The sequence below is a fragment of the Pan paniscus genome, chromosome 1, assembly GCF_029289425.2.
Source record: "Pan paniscus chromosome 1, NHGRI_mPanPan1-v2.0_pri, whole genome shotgun sequence".
Lineage (NCBI taxonomy): Eukaryota > Metazoa > Chordata > Mammalia > Primates > Hominidae > Pan > Pan paniscus.
In genome coordinates, this window is record NC_073249.2 from 49,241,728 (window position 1) to 49,266,907 (window position 25,180).

General features: G+C 39.3%; 1 protein-coding gene across 3 annotated transcripts in view; it reads right to left on the reverse strand.

Moving 5' to 3' along the window:
* The window catches only part of NR5A2 (nuclear receptor subfamily 5 group A member 2), a 150,848-nt gene that overhangs the window by 34,976 nt on the left and 90,692 nt on the right, over positions 1-25,180 (reverse strand). For all 3 annotated transcript variants that reach the window (XM_003823061.5, XM_055110030.2, XM_055110022.2), the window contains one exon: positions 22,554-22,701. In XM_003823061.5, coding sequence (XP_003823109.1) covers positions 22,554-22,701 — 148 coding nt within the window. The remainder of the gene's footprint in view (positions 1-22,553; positions 22,702-25,180) is intronic.

Genomic DNA, 25,180 nt, shown 5'->3' on the forward strand with positions numbered 1-25,180 from the left:
ACCAACCTGGCCAAGATGGGAAACCCCATCTCTATAAAAATACAAAAATTAGCCGGGCGTGGTGGCAGGCACCTGTAATATCAGCTACTCAGGAGGCTGAGGCAGGAGAATCACTTGAACCCGGGAGGCAGAGGTCGCAGTGAGCCGAGATCGTGTCACTGCACTCTAGCCTGGGCAACAGAGCAAGGCTCCATCTTAAAAAAAAAAAAAAAAGAAGAAGTCTTTAAAACAAAAAACAATTATTCAAATACAAAACTAAGTTGATGGTATATGTGCTAGACTGGATATAGTTGAAGAGGGAATTATGCAAAAAGCAGCACAGTGAGATAAAAGGGGGAAAAAAGCTTAAAAACTAGAAGACACAGTAGACTGTGAGGCTCCAACATATGCCTGATAGGAGTTAGCAGAGGGATTTGCATAGAAGTGACATATGAAAAGAGAATAGCAGAATTCTTCAGTGCCCTCTAATTGGATGTGCACTTCCGGTATACTCAGACACCTTGTAGTAAAAGTATATAAGACACTGGCAATAAAAAAAAACCTTAAAAATTATCAAAAAGAAAAGACAGTAGACTTCCAAAAGACTTCCCAAGTGTTAAGAGACTATATTGTCAACTTCAAGTTTTATATTCACCTAAACTATCTTCCAAGAAGTGGCCAAATTTAAAACATTTCCTACATACAAAAACTAGGATGGTTTATTAGTAAATAGATCAAACTCACCTCTTAAAAAATAGATTATAGACCTATGTTTGCCATATGACCCAACAAGTGCATTCTTGGGCATTTATCCAAGAGAAATGAAAACTTATATTTACATAAAAACCCATACATGATATTCATAGCAGCTTATTTGTAGTACCCCAAAACTGAATGTATACAACTCAAATGTCTTTCAATAAGTGAAGGGTTAAGCAAACTGTGGTATATCCATACCAAAGAACACTACACAATCATAAAAACGAACAAACTATTGATACACTTATGGATGAATCTTAGGGGAATATTGCTGAGTGAAAGATGCCAATTCCAAAGGGTTACATACTATATACTTATATAACATTCTTGAAATATCTAAATCACAGAGATGGAGAAGAGATTAGTGATTGTCAGGTGTTAAGAATGGAGGGAGGGGTGGGTGCTATAAAAGGGCTAGCACAAAGGAAACTTGTGGTGATGAAAAAGTTCTGTATCATGATTATGTTGGTAGTAACATGAACCTACATGTGATAACATTGCCAGAACCCACCCCCCAACACATACAAACACACAAACGAGTGCATTTAAACTGGTGAAATATGCAAACTGAATAATTGGTAAACTCCACAGACTATACCAATGCCATTTTCCTGGTTTTGTTTGTTTGTTTGTTTGTTTAGAGATGGAGTTATCTCTTGTTGCCCAGGCTGGAGTGCAATGGCATGATCTCAGCTCACTGCAACCTCCACCTCCCAGGTTCAAGCAATTCTCCTGCCTCAGCCTTCCAAGTAGCTGGGATTATAGGCATGTGCCACCACGCCCGGCTAATTTTTGTATTTTTAGTAAAGACAGGGTTTCTGCATGTTGGTCAGGCTGGTCTCAAACTCCCGACCTCAGGTGATCCATGCACCTTGGCCTCCCAAAGTGCTGGGATTATAGGCGTTAGCCACTGCGCCCTGCCTTTCCTGATTTTTAGATTGAGGATAGTTATGTGAGATGTTGCCATTGGAGAAATTGGATGAAGGGTACTTGGGACTCCCCTATATGTATCTTAACATCCAACTTCCTGTAGATTTAAAATGATCTCAAATTTAAAAGTTTAAAGGGATTGTAGGCTAGATTAAAGAAAAGCCACATAAAATATAGACATCTGCTGCTTACAGGAAAACCACCTAAATCACAGAAACACAAGAAACACCACTAAATCAACTGAACAGGAGAAAACAAGGAGAATGGGAAAAAAGATGTCAATCTTAATTTTAAAAAGCTGATAAAACATTCTTAATATCAGACAAAGCAGATTTAAAAGATCAAAACATTAAAAGAAAATAAGTGGTGAGGTGTGGTGGTGCTCGCCTGTGATCCCAGCACTTTGGGAGGCTGAGGCGAGAGGATCACTTGAGCTCAGGAGTTTGAGACCAGCCTGGGCAACATAGTGGGACCTTGTCTCTATAAAAAGAAAAGAAAGAAAGAAAATAAGAAGCACACGATAATAATAAAAGAAATGATCTACACAGAAGATATAACAAATTTATCAATAATGATATAAAGAAATAAATATTGACATCTAAAATTGAGACTGTGTCATATATGCCATATTTATTAAAATTAAATATCACATCAAAAGAAAGTTTCAGTAATATGCATAACCTCATAGTGAAATCATCTTATAATCCAAAAATAAAAAGATAATCAAAACCTCCATTTGTTTGGAAATTTTAAAACCCATTGTGAAATAAATCTTGATTACAATCGAGATGACAAAATATTTAGCACTGGACGTAGGGCTACCAGATAGGGCTACTGGTGTTGTGTACCACACAACTCTTAGGGATGCATTGATATATACTATAGTGTGAGTGGTGCCCCCTAGAGTTCTGTACAGTGACTTGCATAAACCCACAGCAGCCTTGAATGTCCGTCTCCAACATCAAAACTTCCACAAATACAACTATGGCTGTGCCAAGAGGCAACTTGCTAATACTAAATGCTTTCATCAAATGAGAAACAAAACAAAACAAAACAAAAGAACAATGAAAATGTATGGCTGAAAATTAGATGAACAAAATCGTCAACTGAAGAAGCTAGAACCAGAACAATAAAATAACAAAAGAGAATAATTTGTTGAAATAAAAGGCAAAGAAAAAATAGCTGTTGGATCTCTCTCCAAGATCAATAGCTTCTTCTCTTTTTTCTACTAAAAAGAAGACTACTAAAATAGACAACACTTTTCATATCAAGTCATTCGACTTTAGAATGATTCCTATAAAAGACTGAAATAAGGCAAGAGTACCTCTTATCACACCAAGTCAATATTGTCTAACCAACAAAATAAGATCAGAAATGGAATCCAGAAAAGCAAAAGATAAATCTGTATTTATTTTCAGACTATGAATGTCTACACAGAAGGTTGAAGATAAATTACAGAAAAGCCATTTCAAATAATAAGGGCATTTAGTAGATTTGTTAAATAAAAATGCAATATAAAAATATCCAGCCACATGGATATTAACTACAGAAAAGGTTTGCATTATAAAAACCAACTCTATATAATAGCTAGAATAAATTAGTAACAAATGATGTACAATACCTCTGTGGAGAAAATTGTATGACTTTATTGAAGGACATCAGAGTACACCTGACTAAAGGAAAGATGAACTACATTCATGAACAGGAAAGTCTCAATACTCCCAAGAAAATAATTTTTCTCCAAATTATCTCTAAATACAATGCAATTTTACTCAAGACCCCACTGGGTTCTTTGTGGAACAACAGCAAGCCAAACCTAAAATTCATGTGGAAAAGCAAAAGCCTAAGACTAATTAAGACTATTTTGAAATAAAAGGTGGAAGGACTACTCAAGCAGATATCAAGATTTATTATAAAAATGCATAAAACATGTGAGATTAGCACTGAGATAATCAAATAGGCCAAAGGAACAAAGTAGAAAGTCCAGAAAGAGACCCACACATATACAGATCTTGAACACATAAAAGAGGTGGCATTAAAAACAGTGGGAAAGACAAGCGATTCAGTAAGCAGTGTGGGAAAAACTGACTACCCTTAAGAAAAATAAAATAAAAACTAGATCTCCCCCTCACACCATACACAAAATTAAATTCTGGACATTAAAGATGCATATTAAGAAAAGCAAGGCCTTAATACACTTGGAAAAAAATTAAAGGAGAATGTACTTTAAGACCTCCAAGGTTGGGAAGGATTTCTTAAGAAAATTTAAAAAGCAAAAATTATATGGAAAAACATTGATAAACAGGTACTTCGAAGAAACAGAAAGATGTTCAATATCACTGGTAATCAGAAATACAAATTAAAACAGAATAATGACAGCGTCTGTATTATAGTGCTGGTGATGACATGGAAAAATAGAAGCTCTCATTTACTACGCCTAGAAATGTAATTTGATACAGCTACTTTGGAGAACACTTTGACAGTTTCTAGAGTTGCAAGTAATTGTCCAACAATAGAGTGATTGTCCAACAATATATTACAGGAAGACATGGAGGAAAATGTTCTTTTAACATTGTTTGTAATAAATATCCACCAATCGGAGAATGAATCAATAAACTGTGGGGTACATTATATAACGAAATACCATGGATCAGTGAAAATCAAAATAGAATCTAAAATACATAAGTTGGAGGAAAAATGGCACATCAAGCTGTTTTTAAATCCTAAAAACCCTATTCTTTTGTAAGACAAGAATAAGTTTCTCAGCTACCTCTTTGAGAGAGGAATTTCCTTGAAGTTATAATTAGAAATGATACTGTTACAGTATCATGGACCCCAATCCCTTTTGATATGGGCTGTCCTGGACAAATGCCAGCACATGTGGTTATCCAATTTGTCCCATAATTTCTTGTAGCAAGTAACAACAATAAGCTTTTTTAAAAAAAAAATTAGAAGAAATTGCTAATTACTAAACTCTATCCTGTCTATATCAGAAACATACTAAGAAATTCATATGACACTTTTATTTTGGTATTCTTAAAATACTTAAAAACGTACACAAATTCATGTTTTAATCTTCATTCCTTCTTCTTTCACTCCATTGAGTTTGATGCTGGCAATATTAGGAAAGGGAGAATCTGCTAATAATCTAGGCTAATAATCTGGTAATGATTTTCAATCAATTATCAAATTCTGTTCACAGTAAATATTTGTAAGAGGATAGGAATTTAGACAGCAGATGTTTCTTCATATTAAAAGTAAAATCTGGGCCAGGTGTGGTGGCTCACGCCTGTAATCCCAGCACTTTGGGAGGCCAAGGTGGGCAGATCACTTCAGGTCAGGAGTTCGAGCCCAGCTTGGCCAACATGGTGAAACCTCGTCTCTACCAAAAACATAAAAAAAAAAAAAAAAAAAATTAGCCAGGTGTGGTGGTGTGCACCTGTGATATCAGCTATTCGGGAGGCTGAGGCAGGAGAACTGCTTGAACCTGGGAGACAGAGGTTGCAGAGAGCCGAGATTGTGCTACTACACTCCAGCCTAGGTAACAGAGCAAGACTCTGTCTCAAAAATAAATAAATAAATAAATAAATAAATAAATAAGATAAAATCTGGCCAGGCACAGTGGCTCATGCCTGTAATTCCAGCACTTTGGGTGGCTGAGGCTGGCGGACTGCTTGAACAAGGGAGGTTAAGGCTGCAGTGAGCCAGGATCACACCACTGCATTCCAGCCTGGGTAACAGAGTGAGGCTCTGTCTCAAAAAAAGATAAAGAAAAGAAAATCTGCTTAGAGTCAGTAGGCCAGCATAAGGGATTAAATACCCTATAATTTCAGCAGTGCTTCTGACCGTGGTGATAAAAGCTGTGATACTTCTTGAAACCGATCAATAGAAAGCAGCTCTGACTGAAACCATGGCATGTTGATGAGGGGGAATTATTAAGCATTTAAGAAGGTAGGATTGTTACTCAGCCCTTGTACTTTCAAGTAGGATCTAGAAGGATCAGATTTAGAATGGGTTAGCTTCATCATAAATGACAAGCACTGGTATAGTGCCTTCTGATCTACATACTTAATCAATGAACCAGAAAAGTAGCAGTGAATAGTGGAGAAAACCTAGACTTTGATGTCTAAAGTGTGCAAATCCCAGTTCTATTACTTACTAGCTCAGCAATTTTGTATAGTTGTTTGACTTCTCTGATCTTAGGGAAAGACAGTAAAACAGGAATGGCAAATGATACTTTCATCGAAGGCTTGCTTATGAAGATTAGAAACAACAGGTATAATGTACTCTGCTCATACAGGACAATAAGATGTAGCTATTATAATTGAACATACTGAGTATTGTTTTTTAATATGAACTGTATTCCAGGCATGATGTTAAGTGAAATCCTTATCTGTGCTCTTTCTTGTGTGTGTTCAAATCGCCTGAACCCAGGAAGCGGAGGTTGCGGTAAGCAGAGATTGCACCACTGCACTCCAGCCTGGGTGACAGAGTGAGATTCCATCTCCAAAAAAAAAGAAAGAAAGAAAAAAGTGAAGAGTTTCCTAGCATAGGCATTCCCAGAGGGCAGGTGTGAGCCTAGCCATTCCACTTTCTCATCATCTAGGGCCTGCACCAACCTAGGAAGAGGCCTAATTGTTTATTATTAGACCTTGGCTTGATTTTGGGATTTATGATAGATGAATTAAAGTGAAGTGGCTTGAGTCTGCTTACTCTGACATATCCCAAAACATCAAGGATAATAATGATGCCTTTGGTTAGTAGATCAAAGATTTCAAACTATGGCTTGGTACTGAATTAATGTATCAGTTATTGCTGACGTGAGAAAGATCTTTTTCACAGAATCTGTATACCAAAGATTGTATCTGAGAAGAGGCATTTCCCGATAAGCAGCCTTCATTTCTATGACTTTCACAGATGTTTTGAGTAATAATCACTTATTAATACTATGTGCCAGGCATTATGGTAAGTTCTTCCTAATAATTATTGCATGTAACCATCACAGTGATGCTTCAGGTAGATCATTATTATTTTAAGTTTACAGATGGAAAAAAGTGAGGTGATACACGTTCCTAAGGATACAATAGAACAAGAATCTGAATTCAAGTTTGCAGTCATTACCATTAGGCCATATCACCTCAATAGTAAGAAACTTGTCATGAACGCCTCTCTTTTTCCTCATTCATGCATTCTTCTTCTTCTTCTTCCTTTTTTTTTTTTTTTTTTTGGAGATGAAGTTTTGCTCTGTTGCCCAGGCTGGAGAAGAGCAGGGGCGCAATCTTGGCTTGCCGCAACCTCCACCTCCCAGGTTCAAGCGATTCTCCTGTCTCAGCCTCCCTAGTAGTTGGGATTACAGGCACATGCCACCACACCCGGCTAATTTTTGTATTTTTAGTAGAGACGGGGTTTCACCATGTTGGCTAGGCTGGTCTCGAACTCCCGACCTCAGGTGATCCACCTGCCTCGGCCTCCCAAAGTGCTGGGATTACAGGCGTGAGCCGCTGCACCTGGCCTCATGCTTTATTATTTCAGGCCCCAAGTCAAAAGACTTCCTTGCCTGTGAGTGACGACAGCAGATCTGGAATCAGTGGCCCTGGCTTGGAGCATGGGTTCTCTCAGATGCCTAGCTGCGTGGTCATGAGCACGTTAGCCATGCTGAGTCCAGTCACATTTTGTATTACAAAATCACTAAACTTTCAATGTTATGTTATGTGTAAAGGATGTTATAAGAATAGGGTACTTTGTAAATAAAATGTTCTCCACAGAAAACAGAATGACGGCTGCAGGGGCTGAGCAGTGGGTGAATTGGGGATTTACTGTTTCATAAGCACAGTTTTAATTTTGGAAGACAGGAAGTTCTAGAGACAAATGGTGATAACAGTTGCAATGTGTGTGGACTTAATGCCCCTAAACTGCATACTTAAAAATTGTTAAAATGGTAAATCTCATGTTATGTAGATTTTATCACAATTTTAAAAATTAAAAATTAAATAAATCTGCACTTAAAAATTCCTACATAGATGTTAGCAGTATTAACACTACTATAATAATTACTTTCTCTTAGGATAAATGGTACAGAGAAAGGATTATTTCAGGTGTGCTATCAATTCTTATATACACAGTCATGTGTTGCTTAATGACAAGGATACATTCTGAGAAGTGCACTGATAGGTGATTTCGTTGCGCGATCATCATAGAGTGTACTTACACAAACTTACTACACACCCGGGATATGTGGTAAAGCCTATTGCTCCTAGGCTACAAACCTATACAGTGTGTCACTGTACTGAATATCGAAGGCAGTTGTAACACAGTGAGTATTTGTGCATCTAATCATAGAAAACAAGGTATAGTAAAAATACAGTCTATGAGATAAAAAAATAGCACACCTGTATGGAGCACTTATCATAGGTGGAGACTGCAGGACTGGAAGTTGCTCTGGGTGAGTCAGTGAGTGAGTGGTGAGTGAATGGGAAGGTACAGGACATTCCTGTAGACTACTGCAGACTTTATAAACAGTGTACACATAGGCTACATTAAATTTATAAAAAATATTTTTCTTTCTTCAGTAATAAATTAACCATAGCTTACTATACCTTTGTTACTTTATAAACTTTTCAATTTCTTTAAGCTTTTTGACTCTTTGTAATAACACAGCTTAAAACACAAATACATTGTACAGCTGTATGAAAATTTTCTTTATATGCTTATTCGATAAGCTTTTTTCTATTTTTAAATTTATTTATTTACTTTTTAAACTTTTTTTGTTAAAGATGAAGACACAAACACACACATTAGCCTCTAAGCCTATACAAGGTCAGGATCATCAATATCACTGTCTTCCACCTCCATATCTTGTCCCATTGGAAGGTCTTCAGGGGCAATAACACACATAGAGCTGTCATCTCCTATAACAATACCTTCTTCTGGATACCCCCAGAGGGACCTGCCTGAGGCTACTTTATAGTAAGTTTTCTTTTATATACATAGGTATAAAGAATATGCTCTAAAATAACTTTAAAGTATATAGTAGGGTAAATACTAGGCAATAGGAATTTTTCACCTCCATTATAGTCTTCTATCATATATATGACCATATATATATAATGTATATATGTACATATATACGCACGCGTGTGTGTGTGTGTGTGTGTATATATATAGTCCATCAGTGACCAAAACATCATTATATAACGCTTGACTGTATAACCAAGATAGGACAAAATGAATATGATCATTCCTGCTGAGGGATTAGGCAGAATTGCCCAATTTGAGTCCAGCATGGCCACTCAGGACACACTGACCTTTATGGATGGCACAGAGCTCCATGTACCCAGAGTAAAGTGGAGAGAGTCAAAGTGTGAGTGACTGTAGGAGAGATTCTGCCCTCCAAAGTTCAGGGTACCCAGCATGCAGCATGCACAGCTGAGTCCTAAGGCAGCAAAAGGCAATGTACATTCCCCACGTTTCTGGGAAATCACTTTTACACTTCACAATGAAAATTTTAGATTTAGTTGAAAAGGATGGCCAAGAAATAGTAGGTCTAATTTTGAAACAAATGCAAAAGCACTATTTCTGTAATATGGAAATCCATATCTGTGCTCTTTTCCTGCGTGTGGAGTTCAAAAATTTCAGTTCAAATCCTGACTCTACATGACTGTGTACAAGTCACTTAATCTCCATTAGCTTAAATTTTCTTACTCAGAAATAAGACGTGTTTGTACTCAGCAATAGCATAGGTTCTTTTCCATGCTGATGTTCTGGGACTCAGTTCCTCCAGGGCTGAGGCCACATTGGTGCTGTCCAAAATCTGGGTAACTTGGGATGTGGGTGTTAGGGACAGTGCCCCTTGCTAAGGCTCCTGGAGGTGATCCCACACAGTTTCCCAACTCCTTTCAGAGGAGTTGAACAGAGTGGTTGACACAGCTAAAGCAGCAAGAAACATCAACCAAGAGCACATGGCATTCTTACTTGATTTTTCTTGCTGGTTATTCCTAGCTTGCCTGGCCAATATGTCTCTGAAAAATCATCTCCTTTCAGAGGAGTTGGGGAACTGAAGAGGCATGAAGCCTCTGATTGCTGTGAGATTTATGTAACATGGGGGTTGACAAAGGCTTTCTGATTGATAAAATGTAATCAAGGAGAATAGCATGTGTGTGGAACGTGCATTAGTTCAGTGAAAACAAGGAACAGAAAGAAAGACAAGAGATGCATGCAGCGTTGCTGATGGCATGGCATGTTTTGGACTCTTCGCTTGGTGTACCACGCCTTATTCAGAACAGTGTCCTGGGGATCCAAAATGCAGCTCTGTATCATAGGAGTTTCCTTCTCTTTGGAAAGACTATATATTGCCAGTTCTTGCCAGGCACATTGGCTCACACCTGTAATCCCAGCACTTTGGGAGGCCAAGGTGGGCAGATCACTTGAGGTCAGGAGTTTGAGACCAGCCTGGCCAACATGGTGAAATCCCATCTCTACTAAAAATAGAAAAATTAGCCGGGGGTGGTGGCAGGCACTTGTAATCCTAGCTACTCAGGCGGCTGAGGCAGGAGAATCACTCAAACCCAGGAGGCGGAGGTTGCGGTGAGCCAAAATTGCACCACTGCACTCCAGCTGGAGAGAGTGAGACTCCATCTCAAACAAAAAAAAGACTCTATGTTGTCATTTCATAGCTTGCCTAGTACAATGGTTCTGCATAGTGGCCACTCAATATATTTTGTGTGATTTAATGTTTCAATACTGATGAGAGGCCTTGTACTTCTATTTGTTCTTATCTCCTGGCTTTGGATTGGTCTGTTTGAAATTTAACCTTCTTAACCAAACACAGCCACAACTCAAGATAAGACTTATCAGATTTTTATCAGTAAACTAGAAAGAAGATCTAATGCAAGACTCAGATGTGAGTCACTGATTTGGTCCATTGTAGAACAGACCTGAGGCCCTGGGGTGTCCAGAGTCCACTAGAGTGCAGCATCTGGGCTAACCACATTAACCAACTACCCTCTTCTGAGCTGGTACTAAGACAGCCACTCTATTCTGAGATTTGAACAGAGTGGCTGACACAGCTAAAGCAGCGAGAAACATCAACCAAGAGCACATGGCATTCTCACTTGATTTTTCTTGCTGGTTATTCCTAGCTTGCCTGGCCAATATGTCTCTGAAAAATCATCTCACTAAATAGCAGTAGTTAGCAAAATGACAAGATTAGCATTAACAGCTAAAATATGACAAATATTTTTAGGCATAAGGTATTCAGAAATATGCTTAAATAAATGCTATTTAGGCAATTATATTCTTGTGCCAGCAAATAACAAATGATAATCACTTCTTCCATGGCTGTAAGTTCATATTGATTAAGTTCAAACTTAGAACTCCAAAATGAATTACATCTGGTCACTGCTAAACTGCTTTGCTCACTGGAAGAAAAAAAAAAATCCACGACACCTATTATACTGCATTTAATTAAGACAAGCATCAACTTTATGTGCCATTATTTGCTTCTGCCAAATCTCTATGGTGTAAATATTGAACAGTGGCATCTCTTGAATGCTAATCAATCCTTTCTGAATTTCAAATGATTACATAAATTTTAGGAAATGCTTATTTGCCAGCATTACCCTCAGGTGCATATATATCAACAAGGCATTAGTATGAAGATATGTGCAGTTATTTGACAAGTGTCTAGTGAGTGTTTTTCTAAATTAGAATATTACATATGAAAAGGTAAACACTGAGAATGAATGCTAATTGTACAAAGAACCCTGGGATATTTCTTTTGCTTATCTGACTTCATGAAGAACAATTTAACCAATGCTCTTGGGTAAAGATGTGAGGTAAATGTTCTGCTTCACTAGGCTTTGCAGTCCAGCCAGTGGCAGTGTGTGTGTGGGTGAGTATGTAATCATATTTAGAGGAAGCCAGCAATAAAGCAAATATTGTGACCAGTTTCAGGAAGGAGAATTGCCACATAATAGGAAAATCAGGTTTTGCTGTTTCAAAACCAACTTTTATGCAGCTACCAAGTAAAAAGAATTTTATGATGTTTAGACTATAATGCTTATTTCAGAATTAATAAGCATAAATTTTGATGCACAATTGGACATTTTTTACTAGTTTTCCACCCTTCTGAAGCTCTTACAGCACTTCCAGTGATGAGGTAGTCAACTAAGGGATAAGAACAGGCACTGCTATTTCACTTTCTAGAGCAGCTGTAGATTTGCTATATAGCAAATGGTACACCTGGTACTGTCACCTTCTGACTTACAGTGAATGAATCGTTCATCTTGCTTTAGGCACTGCAAACACAATTTAAATCAGTGATCAAATTTCTCTGTTGGATTTTTTTTTTCTTCTTCTTCTTCTTCCTAGTTAGTTCCTGCAAGCAGATCTCTGTTGGATTTGTAAGCCTCTTTTATTAACTGGATGTAATGTTGCAAAAAAGCAAAATGGGGATTCATTTTTCCCTTTGTTTCAGTTGCTTTACTTATTAATAGATTTGTGCTCTCTTTTTCACCTTCCACACAATAGGAACACCTAATTTTGTGGCAGAAAAACAACACAACACAACACAAACTCAACAAGTTGCTGTGCCTCTTCTAGAGAAGTGGACAAAAAAGTACTCTCCTTTTGTAAGCCCTTTGAATTCTCTTCTCCAAAACTGTGTCTACAGTATTTCCAGGCTTCTCCAGAAGTGCTGAGGGAAGGGAGCACTCGGACTCCAACAGTGCCCCCCATACACTTCCTTTCTGGGGGGTTCATCGCTTAGCAAAGGCAAAATGCAGGCATCCTGAGCACAGCCCAGGTCAGAACAACTTTTCTTTTTCAAAAAGACAACCCCACAATGGCCAATCATCAGGTGATCCTGCAAAACTGTTTTCTCTCCACAGGAAGTGGCAGAAAAACCCCTTCATGATTTACACCACAATGTCACACTGACATCAGGACTCGGATTAGCTAATGGAACTGCAGTTAAAGCAACGAGTTCACACCCTCCACTGCACAATTAGAACATCCTTGCCAGGGGTAGCAAACAACTGAGCAGTTAGGGTGAAGAGGCTATGCACGGTGAAGTCTTTTCCTTTTATAAGAGAGCACATGCCAGCCTTGCTGGTAGATTCAGAATAGTACTTCCTATCGGACAAAAAAGAAGGGTCGTCTTTTAAAGAAAAACAGACAAGGAGAAGGACGTTCTGATTGAAGTGCCGTGGTTTTCTGGGCTATGTTAACACAGCAGCCTTTTGTATGCCTCACTTAATGGCTGAATGTTTGCTATTCCTACAAATCTCTGTTGTCTCTTAAGTGAGATGTGAGATCAGTAGTTGCTCTGCAGTTCTTGGCTTGTTTATAAAGCCTTCATTTTCAAATGAAGTGTGTGTGTGTATGTATGTGTGTGTATATATTCAGAGAGAGAGTGAGTCTCAAAAGTGATGAGACAGAGTTCCCATATATGATGGCTTGTGCTGGAGTTAAAAGCTCTGTGCAGAGGTCCTGACTGGGCCTGGGGTATGGGGCCAGTCTCCCTATTTGCATTTTGCCTTACCAACCACTCTATAGGGAGCTTAGACAGCAAACCTCTGCCAGGTTCTGATATTGAATGCCAGAAGACAAATGGCACACCCTTAAGTAAAGGGAAAAGAAGCATTAGATATTTCTTTAAATGTCAAAGCAGAAGAAATAATGGACAAAATTCAAATAAGAAAAACATTCCTATATCAGAAACTAGAGACTATTGGAAAACTAACCACTGCAAATAAATTTCCCTATCTAAAAGACTTTTATCCAAATCTTTCAGCTAGTAAACATTTTATTTACTATTAACAATGTCAGTGTCATATTGCAAGAGCAGAGTTATGGTTGAACCCTTCAGGAAAGCGGACGGCTGTACTTGAAAACAGAATGTACAAACTTACTACACTCCTCTCTGCCTGCCCACCACCCCTACTCCACCCTGCCCTGCCCCAGGGAGCTCGTCCACCTAAATCTTAGAGATGCAATTGGCTATTTTAGGATTTTTAATGCCAGTGACTGCCAGAGGGGAAAAGAATGACTATTTGTTTTGTTATTATTTTTCCTTTTACCATCACAAGCAGTTAAAATACATCCTAAAATAGACATATATATAACGAAAGCTATGATCATTTGGCTTTCCTAATGTCTAGTGAATGGTCCAAAGAAAACATCATACCTAAGAGGTGACAATCAGCTACAAGGAGGAAGTCTTTAAGAAAGAGGTACCAAAGCTGTGAGGCAAATGCATTCTGGGAGCTTGCTGGAGCTCTGAAACCCAGAGTTCACATAGAGAAAAACAAAACTGACAATATCCAGTTGACCCTTGCACGACACAGGTTTGAACTGCGTGGGTCCACATCTTATGCAGACTTTTCTCAGCCAAACACAGATAAGAACACAGTATTCACAGATACGAAACCTGCCTGTATGGAGGACCAATGTTTTGTATGCTCGGGTTCTGCAGGGCCGACTGCGGGACTTGAGTGTGTGCAGATTTTGGTATAAACAGGGGTCCTGGAACTGATTCCCTGCATATACTGAGGGATGACAGTATTTAGAAACTGAGTGAATTAAGAGCTATATAATTACTTAGCATATTCAATAAAAATTGGAAATTCAGGTGAAGTATTTCTCTGCTTCTACCAATAGATATTGCTTTTCTTTTTGTCCACATTCTTCAGATGACTGTCCTAATTTCTTATATCATTTTGCCTTAATAAATAAATAAATAAATAAATAGTGTCTTAGTAAGTACAGTCCTCCCTTGGTATACAAGGGGGATCAGTTCCAGGACCCCTGCCTATACTCAAATCTGCAAATACTCAAGTCCTGCCATCTACCCTGTGAAACCTTCAGATCTGAAAAGTCAGCCCTCTGTATATGTGGATTTTGCAACTGATGGATACTATATATATATATATATATGTATATATATATATATATATATATTTTTTTTTTTTTTTTTTTTTGAGACAGAGTCTTTCTGTGAAGCCCAGGCTGGAGTGCAATGGCACAATCTCAGCTCACTGCAACCTCTGCCCCCTGGGTTGAAGTGATTCTCCTGCCTCAGCCTCCAAAATAGCTGGGATTACAGGTGCCCACCACCACACCTGGGTAATTTTTGTATTTTTAGTACAGACGAGGTTTCACCATGTTGACCAGGCTGGTTTCAAACTCTTGACCTCAGGTGATCCACCCGCCCTGGCCTCCCAAAGTGCTAGGATTACAGGCATGAGCCACTGTACCCGGCCTTTTGGATACTGTATTTTGGACTTGCATTTGTACACAGAACCTGCAGATACAGAGGGCTGACTTTATTTATTGAAAAAAAAATTTTTGAGCAGAAGTGGACCCACACAGTTCAAACCTGTGTCTTCAAAGGTCTTCTTTACACAGTATTTTTAATATGCTCATTGATGAGATCCAATGTCTCCGAAGAGGAAAGTAGGCTGAATCAGAAAAAGTACTGACTGTCATTTGGGGTTATTAGTTCTAGACCTGGATCTGAACCTAAAATGTTGGATAAATCATCTAGTTTTGTTTTTTTAATTACAAAATTGGAGGAGAATGTTCTCTTAGGTCTCTTCATTCTGTAAGAGAGAAACTAAGTGATTTATTCACCTGAGGACATTTTATTATTAACATTACCAAAGAAAAGCATCACCACCACTTCCTTCTATGGCTCATTTTGGTGTTTGACACTGTTAGTGTTACAACTTCAAATAGAACCTAAATGCTGATCATCAGTAATTAATTTCATTTATTATTTTATTTGCAAAGAGGAGGGACTCAGTTTAGTCTCTACATTACTTATACTAATCCCCTTCATAGGCCAGGCACAGTGGCTCATGCCTATAATCCCAGCACTTTGGGAGGCTGAGGCAGGCAAATCACTTGAGGAGTTCAGCCTGGGCAACATAGCGAGACCTCGTCTGTACTAAAAATTAAAAAAAAAAAAAAATCCCCTTCATAATGTGAAGACTTATCTCCCTACTTTCTAAAGGGGAAAAGATGCCAAATCCTCTAATAGTTATCCATAGAATCCGTTTTCTAGTCTCTCTTTCTTCAAATTTTGTGCTTGCATTTTTTTTAGCTAATTATTTTCAATTCCCATTATTTTTTTCTTTTTAATCTAGAAGTTGGGAGGAAAGGCATTCTTTCATTCATGAAAGCAATATTTATTAAAAGCCTATATGCCAGGCAGTGCATGAGGAGTAAAACATACACTGTGTTCATGGACCTTACAGTTTATTAATTTGACAGATAAAAGAACTTTGCTTCACTAAGAAAACAAGAACATTTCACTTAGCACATAAAAAATAAAAGAATAGAAAAAGAAAACCAGAACAACCATAGAGCCCTGCCCCCAACTTTGTTTGGGGTCAGACTTATACAGTTTAAAGTAGCCACAACAAAGAGAAAAATGTTCTGCTCTGCCTTAGAAATACTGTTTTTTTCCTTCCAAATTATGATTTTAAAGGTCTTTCAAGGGAGGGCCAGATGTTGTGACTCATGGCTGCAATCCCAGCACTTTGAGAGGCCAAGGAGAGAGGATTGCTTGAGGCCAGGAGTTTGAGACCAGCCTGGGCAACATAGTGAGACCCTGTCTCTATAAAAAAATTAAAAAATTAGCCAGGCAATGAGTGTGACCTGTAGCCCCAGCTACTCAGGAAGCTGAGGCGAGAGGATCATTTGAGCCTAGGAGTTACAAGCTGCAGAAAGTTATGATCATGCCACTACACTCCAGCCTGGGCAACAGAGCAGGACCCTGTCTCTAAAATTAAGAAGAATAAATAATAAAATAAAGTTCTTTCAAGCCCTGAAGGTCTTACCCATCCATTTTGAAAATCCCTTTCAACTTGTGTTCAAGTCACATTGTTTATTAATAAACAATACTGTTTATTCTGAGACATTATAATACTTGCTTAGATGACCTTTTATAATTTAAGATAATGTTCTTAATTTTTTTAAGATAAAGAAATCGTGACTAGACACTATAGAATGCCTGAACTGAACCTGCAGATGAAACAAGCAACTCTTCAATCAGTTTTGTTCTTGAATTATGCCCGTTGCTTCTCTGCAGATGAGGATCAGGTGACAGGCTGGTGAGGACATTTAGCAGGCAGTAGCTTTTCTGTCTGGGCCAGTTGAGCCATCCCCTGAGGCAACCATAACCCATCTTCCCTGGGGTGTTTGTCTCCATGAGGACAAAACTTACCTGGGATGTGTATAATCAAATGTCACATTCAAAATTTGGAAATTTAGTATGAAGCAAAGAGTTATCATGATGAACAAATATAATATTTTCTCCATTCATTTTGCTGGAAACAGGATTGTATCAATGCCAAGAAAGAATTGTACAACATTGTCTTAACTACTATTACCTAACATGGGCTGAAAGCCTATCATCTTGAATTTGCTTGGAACAGAAATGCATTTGCCACCTGGTTTTAGTCAGTAATATTCTTTCTAATTTTTCTTCACGTTAGCTTTCCCAAAGAGCTTATGAATAAACATCTCCTCTCATAAACTGGGAGAATGCAAACTGATAACAGAAATAATTTAATTTTGAGGAGATATTTATTAGAGAGTTCTTTGGAAAAACTGGTCTCTGAAAAATAACCTGTATTTGAATACGGCTTTTAGCTAAACCACCTCCTATTACCTATCACGAGTTGCTTCGGTAAAGGCTTTGCTTTAAGTTTCAAACTATTTGTTTATTTTTATTTTTTAATTTTCTAAGACAGGATCTTAATCCGTTGCCCAGGCTGGAGTGAAGTAGTACGATCTTGGCTGATCCTCCCACCTCATCCTCCCAAGTAGCTGAAACCACAGGTGTCTGCCACCACACCTGGCTAATTATTTTGTAGAGATGGGGTCTCACTATGTTGCCCAGGCTGGTCTCAAACCCCTGGGGCTCAATCAGTTCTCTCACCTTGGCCTCCAAAGTGCTGAGATTACAGGTGTGAGCCACCAAACCTGGCCCATTTATTTATTTTTATCAGTAAACATTTTGTAAATCCCTACTATGTACCAAGCATTGTGCTAGAAATGTAAAGAAAACATTAAAACTAACAACTAACAGAGATTGGGCCTACAGAATCTATTATGTTATACACAGAGAAATGTGCTGAGAGTGCATTTTTGACTTATTTCCTTTCTTGACCAGCTTACCCAACTGATGTCTGCTCATGGATACAATCTGAGGGGGGGAACGTCAGAGAGCAAACTAGAAGGACTTGAGTCCACTGTACTTTTCTTTTGAGTCCTGTCATGAGCTTTTTGTGTCAGCAGTAACAAACTTTAGTGAAGAATGACTTTTAGATTAGAAAGTGGATGACTGCTATTGGGACCCGCTTTGAATCAACTGATCAGTTACTGTTCCTGTAGATGTTTCTATTCCAGCTAGACATCCAGAAACCCCAAACACACCCTAGACTTTTCCCTCTCAACTCTGCCACATCTTGTGGCTTGAAACCTATAACTGGTTTGTATCCTTCATCTCAGTCCAACCACATGGAGTATTAAAACCACCTCTAGGCCAGGCGTGGTGGGTCACACCTGTAATCCCAGCACTTTGAGAGGCCAAGGCAGGTGGATCACCTGAGGTCAGGAGTTCGAGACCAGCCTGGCTAACATGGAGAAACCCCGTCTCTACTAAAAATACAAAAAAATTAGCCAGGTGTGGTGGCAGGCACCTGTAATCCCAGCTACTCAGGAGGCTGAGGCAGGAGAATCACTTGAACCCAGGAGGCGGAGGTTGTGGTGAGCTGAGATCATGCCATTGCACTCCCGCCTGGGCACCAAGAGTGAAACTCCGTTTCAAAAAAAAAAACTACCTCTAAAAATAAATCACAGCATGCCAGGAATAAAAGCAAAAAAAAAAATTAAGTAAAATAAAAATAAAACTTCTGAAAACAGGGTTTCTAGCACTGTTCTTGGTCCAGTCCACTTTCCATGCTGCTACCTCCCTCCGGGAGGGAGGTGGGGGGGTCAGCCCCCCGCCCGGCCAGCTGCCCCGTCCAGGAGGGAGGTGGGGGGTCAGCCCCCCGCCCGGCCAGCCGCCCCGTCCGGGAGGGAGGTAGGGGGGTCAGCCCCCCACCCGGCCAGCCGCCCCGTCCGGGAGGGAGGTGGGGGGATCAGCCCCCCGCCCGGCCAGCCGCCCTGTCCGGGAGGTGAGGGGCGCCTCTGCCCGGCCGCCCCTACCGGGAAGTGAGGAGCCCCTCTGCCCGGCCAGCCGCCCCCTCCGGGAGGGAGGTGGGGGGGTCAGCCCCCCGCCGGGCCAGCCGCCCCGTCGGGGAAGTGAGGGGCGCCTCTGCCCGGCCGCCCCTACTGGGAAGTGAGGAGCCCCTCTGCCCGGCCAGCCGCCCCGTCCGGGAGGGAGGTGGGGGGGGTCAGCCCCCCACCCGGCCAGCCGCCCCATCCGGGAGGTGAGGGGCGCTTCTGCCCGGCCGCCCCTACTGGGAAGTGAGGAGCTCCTCTGCCCGGCCACCACCCCATCTGGGAGGTGTACTCAACAGCTCATTGAGAACGGGCCATGAAGACAATGGCGGTTTTGTGGAATAGAAAGGGGGGAAAGGTGGGGAAAAGATTGAGAAATCGGATGGTTGCTGTGTCTGTGTAGAAAGAGGTAGACATGGGAGACTTTTCATTTTGTTCTGTACTAAGAAAAATTCTTCTGCCTTGGGATCCTGTTGATCTGTGACCTTACCCCCAACCCTGTGCTCTCTGAAACATGTGCTGTATCCACTCAGGGTTGAATGGATTAAGGGCGGTGCAAGATGTGCTTTGTTAAACAGATGCTTGAAGGCAGCATGTTCGTTAAGAGTCATCACCACTCCTTAATCTCAAGTACCCAGGGACACAAACACTGCGGAAGGCCGCAGGGTCCTCTGCCTAGGAAAACCAGAGAACTTTGTTCACTTGTTTATCTGCTGACCTTCCCTCCACTATTGTCCTGTGACCCTGCCAAATCCCCCTCTGCGAGAAACACCCAAGAATGATCAATAAAAAAGAAAAAAAAAAAAAAAGACTACTTTAAAAAAAATAAAAAAAAAAAAGATTATTTTCCTCTTTAAAAAAAAAAAAAAATTAAGTAAAATAAAAATAAAACTTCTGAAAACAGGGTTTCTAGCACTGTTCTTGGTCCAGTCCACTTTCCATGCTGCTACCAGAAAGGCAAATCGACTTAAGTTATTCACCGCATCCCCGTCCCCTTAAGAACACTGCTATACTTCCTAATTGTCTAGAGAATGAAAGCCATGGCACTTACTTCTTCTTGCCACTATAGCCCCAGTGCCTTCTTCAGTGCCGGACACATAGTAAGCACTCAATGAGTATGTGTTGAATGCACCTGTGGCTTTCATGTCCATGTCCAGGCTCCTGTCTATGTCTCCAGCCACATCTGCTGCTTCCCTCAAGCTGTATCCATCAACTAACAGTTCCCCAAACTCATTTTGCTCTCTCTTGCCTTTAAGCTTTCACACTGGCAGTGCTTCTAGCTTGGAACGCTGCACCCGCTTGGGACCACATCCCACCTTCTCTCACCAAATCTATCTGGAAAACACTGTTTCATCTCTCACAGGAGAATACTGCTGCAGTCATCTCTCAGAACAGGCCTCTGACTAGTCCACAAAATCTTCATTTTTCTCCAGGACCAAAGAGTCTCAAGGCTGGGCTGAGACAAAAACATAGCAGGCTTCAGACTCAGGGGACTCGAGGCTCAGGAGGAGCATCTGGGACAGCAGGTACCAGATTAGGACTTGGCCTTAACTTTCAAGAGTGACTCTGGTATGATTTCACCCTTAATCACAGGTAAAACCAGCATTTGGGGCTAGCTGAGGCACCTAAAGTTAATTATCTATATACCTCAATAAAGGTGAAATTCAAAAAATTGATTAGCCACTGTTTCTACAGAGTAAAAAGTTTTTCCACTCATAAATCAGAAACTACTTGAATTTTACTACTGGTTACTTTTCTCCTGCTTCTCTAAAAAAATAGACTCTCGGCCAGAATTCTATTTGCCTCTGATCTGAAAGCCATGCTTTCCTTTCTTCCTTAAGCAACAAATAGACATGGATTTAATGGACATTTAGGCCAGCTATTCACTGGTGTACTGGGCTCCTGAAACAATCGAAGTGCTCATTAAACATCAGAGTGTATGACTACAGTTCTGGTAAATACATGGCCCAGTTGTTCAGGAAGATAATTTTTGAGGTTCAAAAGTTGAAAGCATCTCAGATCTAGCCCAACCCCCTCCTAATAGTATTAGCAGAGAATATAATAATTTTGGAAAATGATGAAGCAAAGTTAAAAGTGCTGAAAACTAAAGATGGCTCATGGTTAATATGTACATCTTCAAATGTAATACATTTCTTCAAGTAATTTAAAATACCATTGAAATGAGATGACCCTCTAAATATTTTATCACTAAGATGCTATACGGTTTCTTATACATATATTACCACATTTTCCATTTAATTAGTGATCAAATGCACTAGTTTAAAAGACTAAGATCTTAACATAAACCAGAATAATTTGTGCGATTACAGCAAGCAGGCCTATGCTTGCTATCTTCCTTTTTAACATTCTAAACACTGTTCTCGGGTAAAAGATGCAGACTTACTTGAACAGAACTTTCCTTTTTATTGTGGTTAATACAGAAACCACACAGGATCCAGTCTTGGCATTGTAAACCTTTGAACGTTACATCCATGAAATTCTATTGTCCGTTTAAATTTTCAGTAACATTTCTTTTTGCTGTATTTATCACATTTTCCAAAATATGAAAATGCTCTTTTTATTTTAAATGTTGACTATACATGAAAAATTAACTCTGGTTCTATTACTTCAAACTACCCCTTTATTAGCAACAGTTGTGCAGTCCTGTCAAGAAGAATTTTAAAAATAAAGTACCAAATTTGGAGAGTAGACACATCTGTTTTACTTTGCAGTTTGTTTTATTGTTTTATTCCTTAGAATATGAATTCACAACTATCTTATAACTGAAGACTAAAGAAAAAACATATGTTGGTGAATCTGATTTCTGCATTTTTTTTCATTCAAGGGAAGTTGCCTCCCTCAGCTGTCTGCCAATAAGTAATAAATGGACTTGGCAAAAAGTTTATTTAAGTTGGCTTTATTAAGCCAACAAAATACAGAAATCAAGTAAGGGACAGACAGGAAAATCTGTTCCTTTGAAGTCAATAAAAATCCATCTCCTTAATCCTTTTTTTATTCCAAGCAGTGGTGATTTTTCTCAACTGACTCACTGAGAACCTTGATTTAGCTAATCTGTCTTACTTAGTTATCTTTCTTTTCCAAAGCTTTCCTAAAGAATCATCCTTTCCCCTTGACAACTGTCATCTTTTGTACTTGCATAGTGGTGCATCTGGTTATAAACATTCTCTAGTTAATCCCGATAGAGATTTAAATACAGGTTTTTAATTACGATTCATATTTTAGAAGAATAAAAACAGAAGTAAGTAGCAAGTTGAAACGAAAGGCACATAGAAATTATCAATGGGAGAAAGATGGCTAAAATTTGATACCATACATCTTTCCTAAGCTGTCTGTTTTAAACCTTTGTCATAGCTTTATTTGGTTATTGCTTATCTGTATATTATGGAAGAAAAACCAGGACTCATTTGAATGAGTCAACTGAATAACTCATTTTCCATTCCCCAACCTATCCACTGAAGGGCTATGCATCATGCAGAAATATATATGAAAATATATTCACGTTTGAAGATTTCATAATTTGACAGGAAGGGCATTATATTGATAGAACAAAAACATACATGGACCACAAGATATTTGAACTTCAACATCATTTAGCAATCGTTGGTTGAGCACAGCATGAGAAAAGGATTTCTTACCTAAACTAAAGAGCACCAAGAATTTCAGACATACGAACTCTCGTTGATCAAACTGGAGAGAACGAAGTTTTGCCACTAACTCCTGTGCATGACTCATGAGGTTGTTGAGGGTGGCTCCGGCTTGTGATGCTATTATGGAATAGTCCACCTGCAATACAGAATCACAGTTTTAAGGACTATCAGAATCAGCAATATATATTTCACCTGAGTCGTAAGAACTATGGGTAAAATCAGATTGCAATACAGGTTTTTAAAATAGAATAGAGATGTGGGGTCTCACTATTTGACCAGACTGGTCTTGAACTCCTGAGCTGAAGTGATCCTCTGGCCTTGGCCTCCCAAAGTGCTGGGATTGCAGGCCCAAGCCACCGTGCCTGGCCGCAATACAGATTGATAACAGAAGAGATTTTCCCCATGAAAGTAGTTTGAGACACATTCCATGATTCTAAAATGCATCAGAATTACTATGTCTGATAAATATAATCACTTTTGATAAGCTTTGTAGGAAACAGGTTTTGGCTACCTAAATTTTTCAAGTATATATGCCTTTTTTATATTATGAAATTACATCATCACATAAGATAAAAAATTTTAACTCTCATGAATAAGGTGAAAGAAAAACATACTGTCCATGAAAAGTGAATCCAGGAGAGTGTTCTATGTATATACAATATTAACTAGTGCATGAGGAAAATAGAGGCAGATATATTTCTACTTGTATTATGAGACTACATTTTAAAGTAATCATAGTTCAAGATTGGATATTTGTGGATGATGAAAGAATCACATTTAAATTACTCTTTATAGAACAGCAGAAGTGTTAATTTAAAAATTGAAAATAAATACAAATAAATTATTCTTTAGTTTTCTGTTTCCTAAAAAGCATGACATAAAACTGCTATTCTCAGATGATTACATTAGATTACATCAGATTAATGTGTTTCCCTCTAAAGACAGCAATAACTTTATTTAGGAGAATAATTCCGTTGTCTGGAAGCAAAAAAAGAAAAGGCTTATTTCCCTTTTCACTAAAAAAAAAAAGTGCTGGCCGGGCACGGTGGCTCATGCCTGTAATCCCAGCACTTTGGGAGGCCGAGGTGGGCGGATTGCTTGAGGCCAGGAGTTCGAGGCCAGCCTGGCCCAACATGGTGAAACCCCATCTCTACTAAAAATACAAAAATTGGCTGGGCGTGGTGGCATGTGCCTGTAATCCCAGCTACTGGCGAGGCTGAGGCAGGAGAATTGCTTGAACCTGGGAGGCGGAGGTTGCAGTGAGCCAAGATCGTGCCATTGCACTCCAGCCTGGAGGAAGAAGCCAGACTCCGTCTCAAAAAAAAAAAAAAAAGTGTTGCTAGGCACCAATCTTAGATTATTCATGGGGACATAAGAAGTTCAATTTATAACAAGTTAAGATGTTGGGATGGCTGTCAGTGATAGCACTGGCTTTGCTGCTGCGATTACAGCATAATGGGAAAGCCCAGCTGGTACCTGATGCTCCCATCCTTTTTTTACTGGAGAGCTCTCAGGCAACCAGATACTCTTTTAGGTGCATTTAATATTTGCAGCAGCAGCAAATTTGTCTGGGAGGCAAGTCCTCATCTGCCACTCACCCAGAGCAGACTGTATTAAATTTTTATATTTATTGACATTTCATTACCATAATTGACTGCACTTGCTTCTCTAGGAGAAGGCACAGGGCTGCCTCCTAAGCAGGAGAACTAGTCCCTTGAGTAGAATTTGCAATTAAAAACAAGGCAGAATGGATTTTTTTTATTGTGTAAATATGATGAGTTGAATTTTCAGCTTTAACTAGAGAATACTGGGTGTACAGAAACCTTTTTCAAGAGTGAGAAAAATTATGAGTCAGTGGAAAGATGACCCCCAAAGGTGTCAATCAGTTTATATAGAGTCAACTATGCATGAAAAAGCCACAGTTAATGTGTGTTAGAGGAAAGCTCTTGCATCATGTACAGCACTGTCTACCTGCTTTAGCCAGGTGCTGGCATCTACGCACTAAATTTAAACATCCAGTGTTGTAAGAACTCCTGTGGTTTCTGTTTCAGAATGTGTGAAAGAAGGGTCAGTACCTGGGCAACCTGAACCCTGAGCTGGAAGGAGGCAGGACACGCTGTTGAACTCTGTGGGGCACATTGGGATTATTTGCAGAGCACACAAAGTGACGTCTCAACTATCATTTTGCCAGTTCTCTTACAGGGGAACTTTCTACTTCAAGGAAAGTCCTTACTTTAAAAAGGTGCCTATGCTATAAATTCTTTAAAAACTGCACATAGTCAACTACTTCAGATAATAATAATACAAATTTTACTGAGACTAATGGGATAGATGAGTGAATGAGAGCAGGAAGGCCTGATGGTACAACAGTGGTGGCAAAAGCCTGAGACTAGGTAAGAGACCCGAGCCAATGCTGCCTCTTACAAACCAAGATCCTTGGACAAATATGTATAAATCTCCATCCCTTGGTGTCCTTATCTTTAAGTAAGGCAGTTAAGTTAGGTGATGATAATAAGGTACCTCTCACTTCTATGATTATCAAGAATCATAGATGGGACAAGATTAACAATTTAAGCTTGGAATCAACGGAATGCACTGTAGCTGTAGCTTAATAT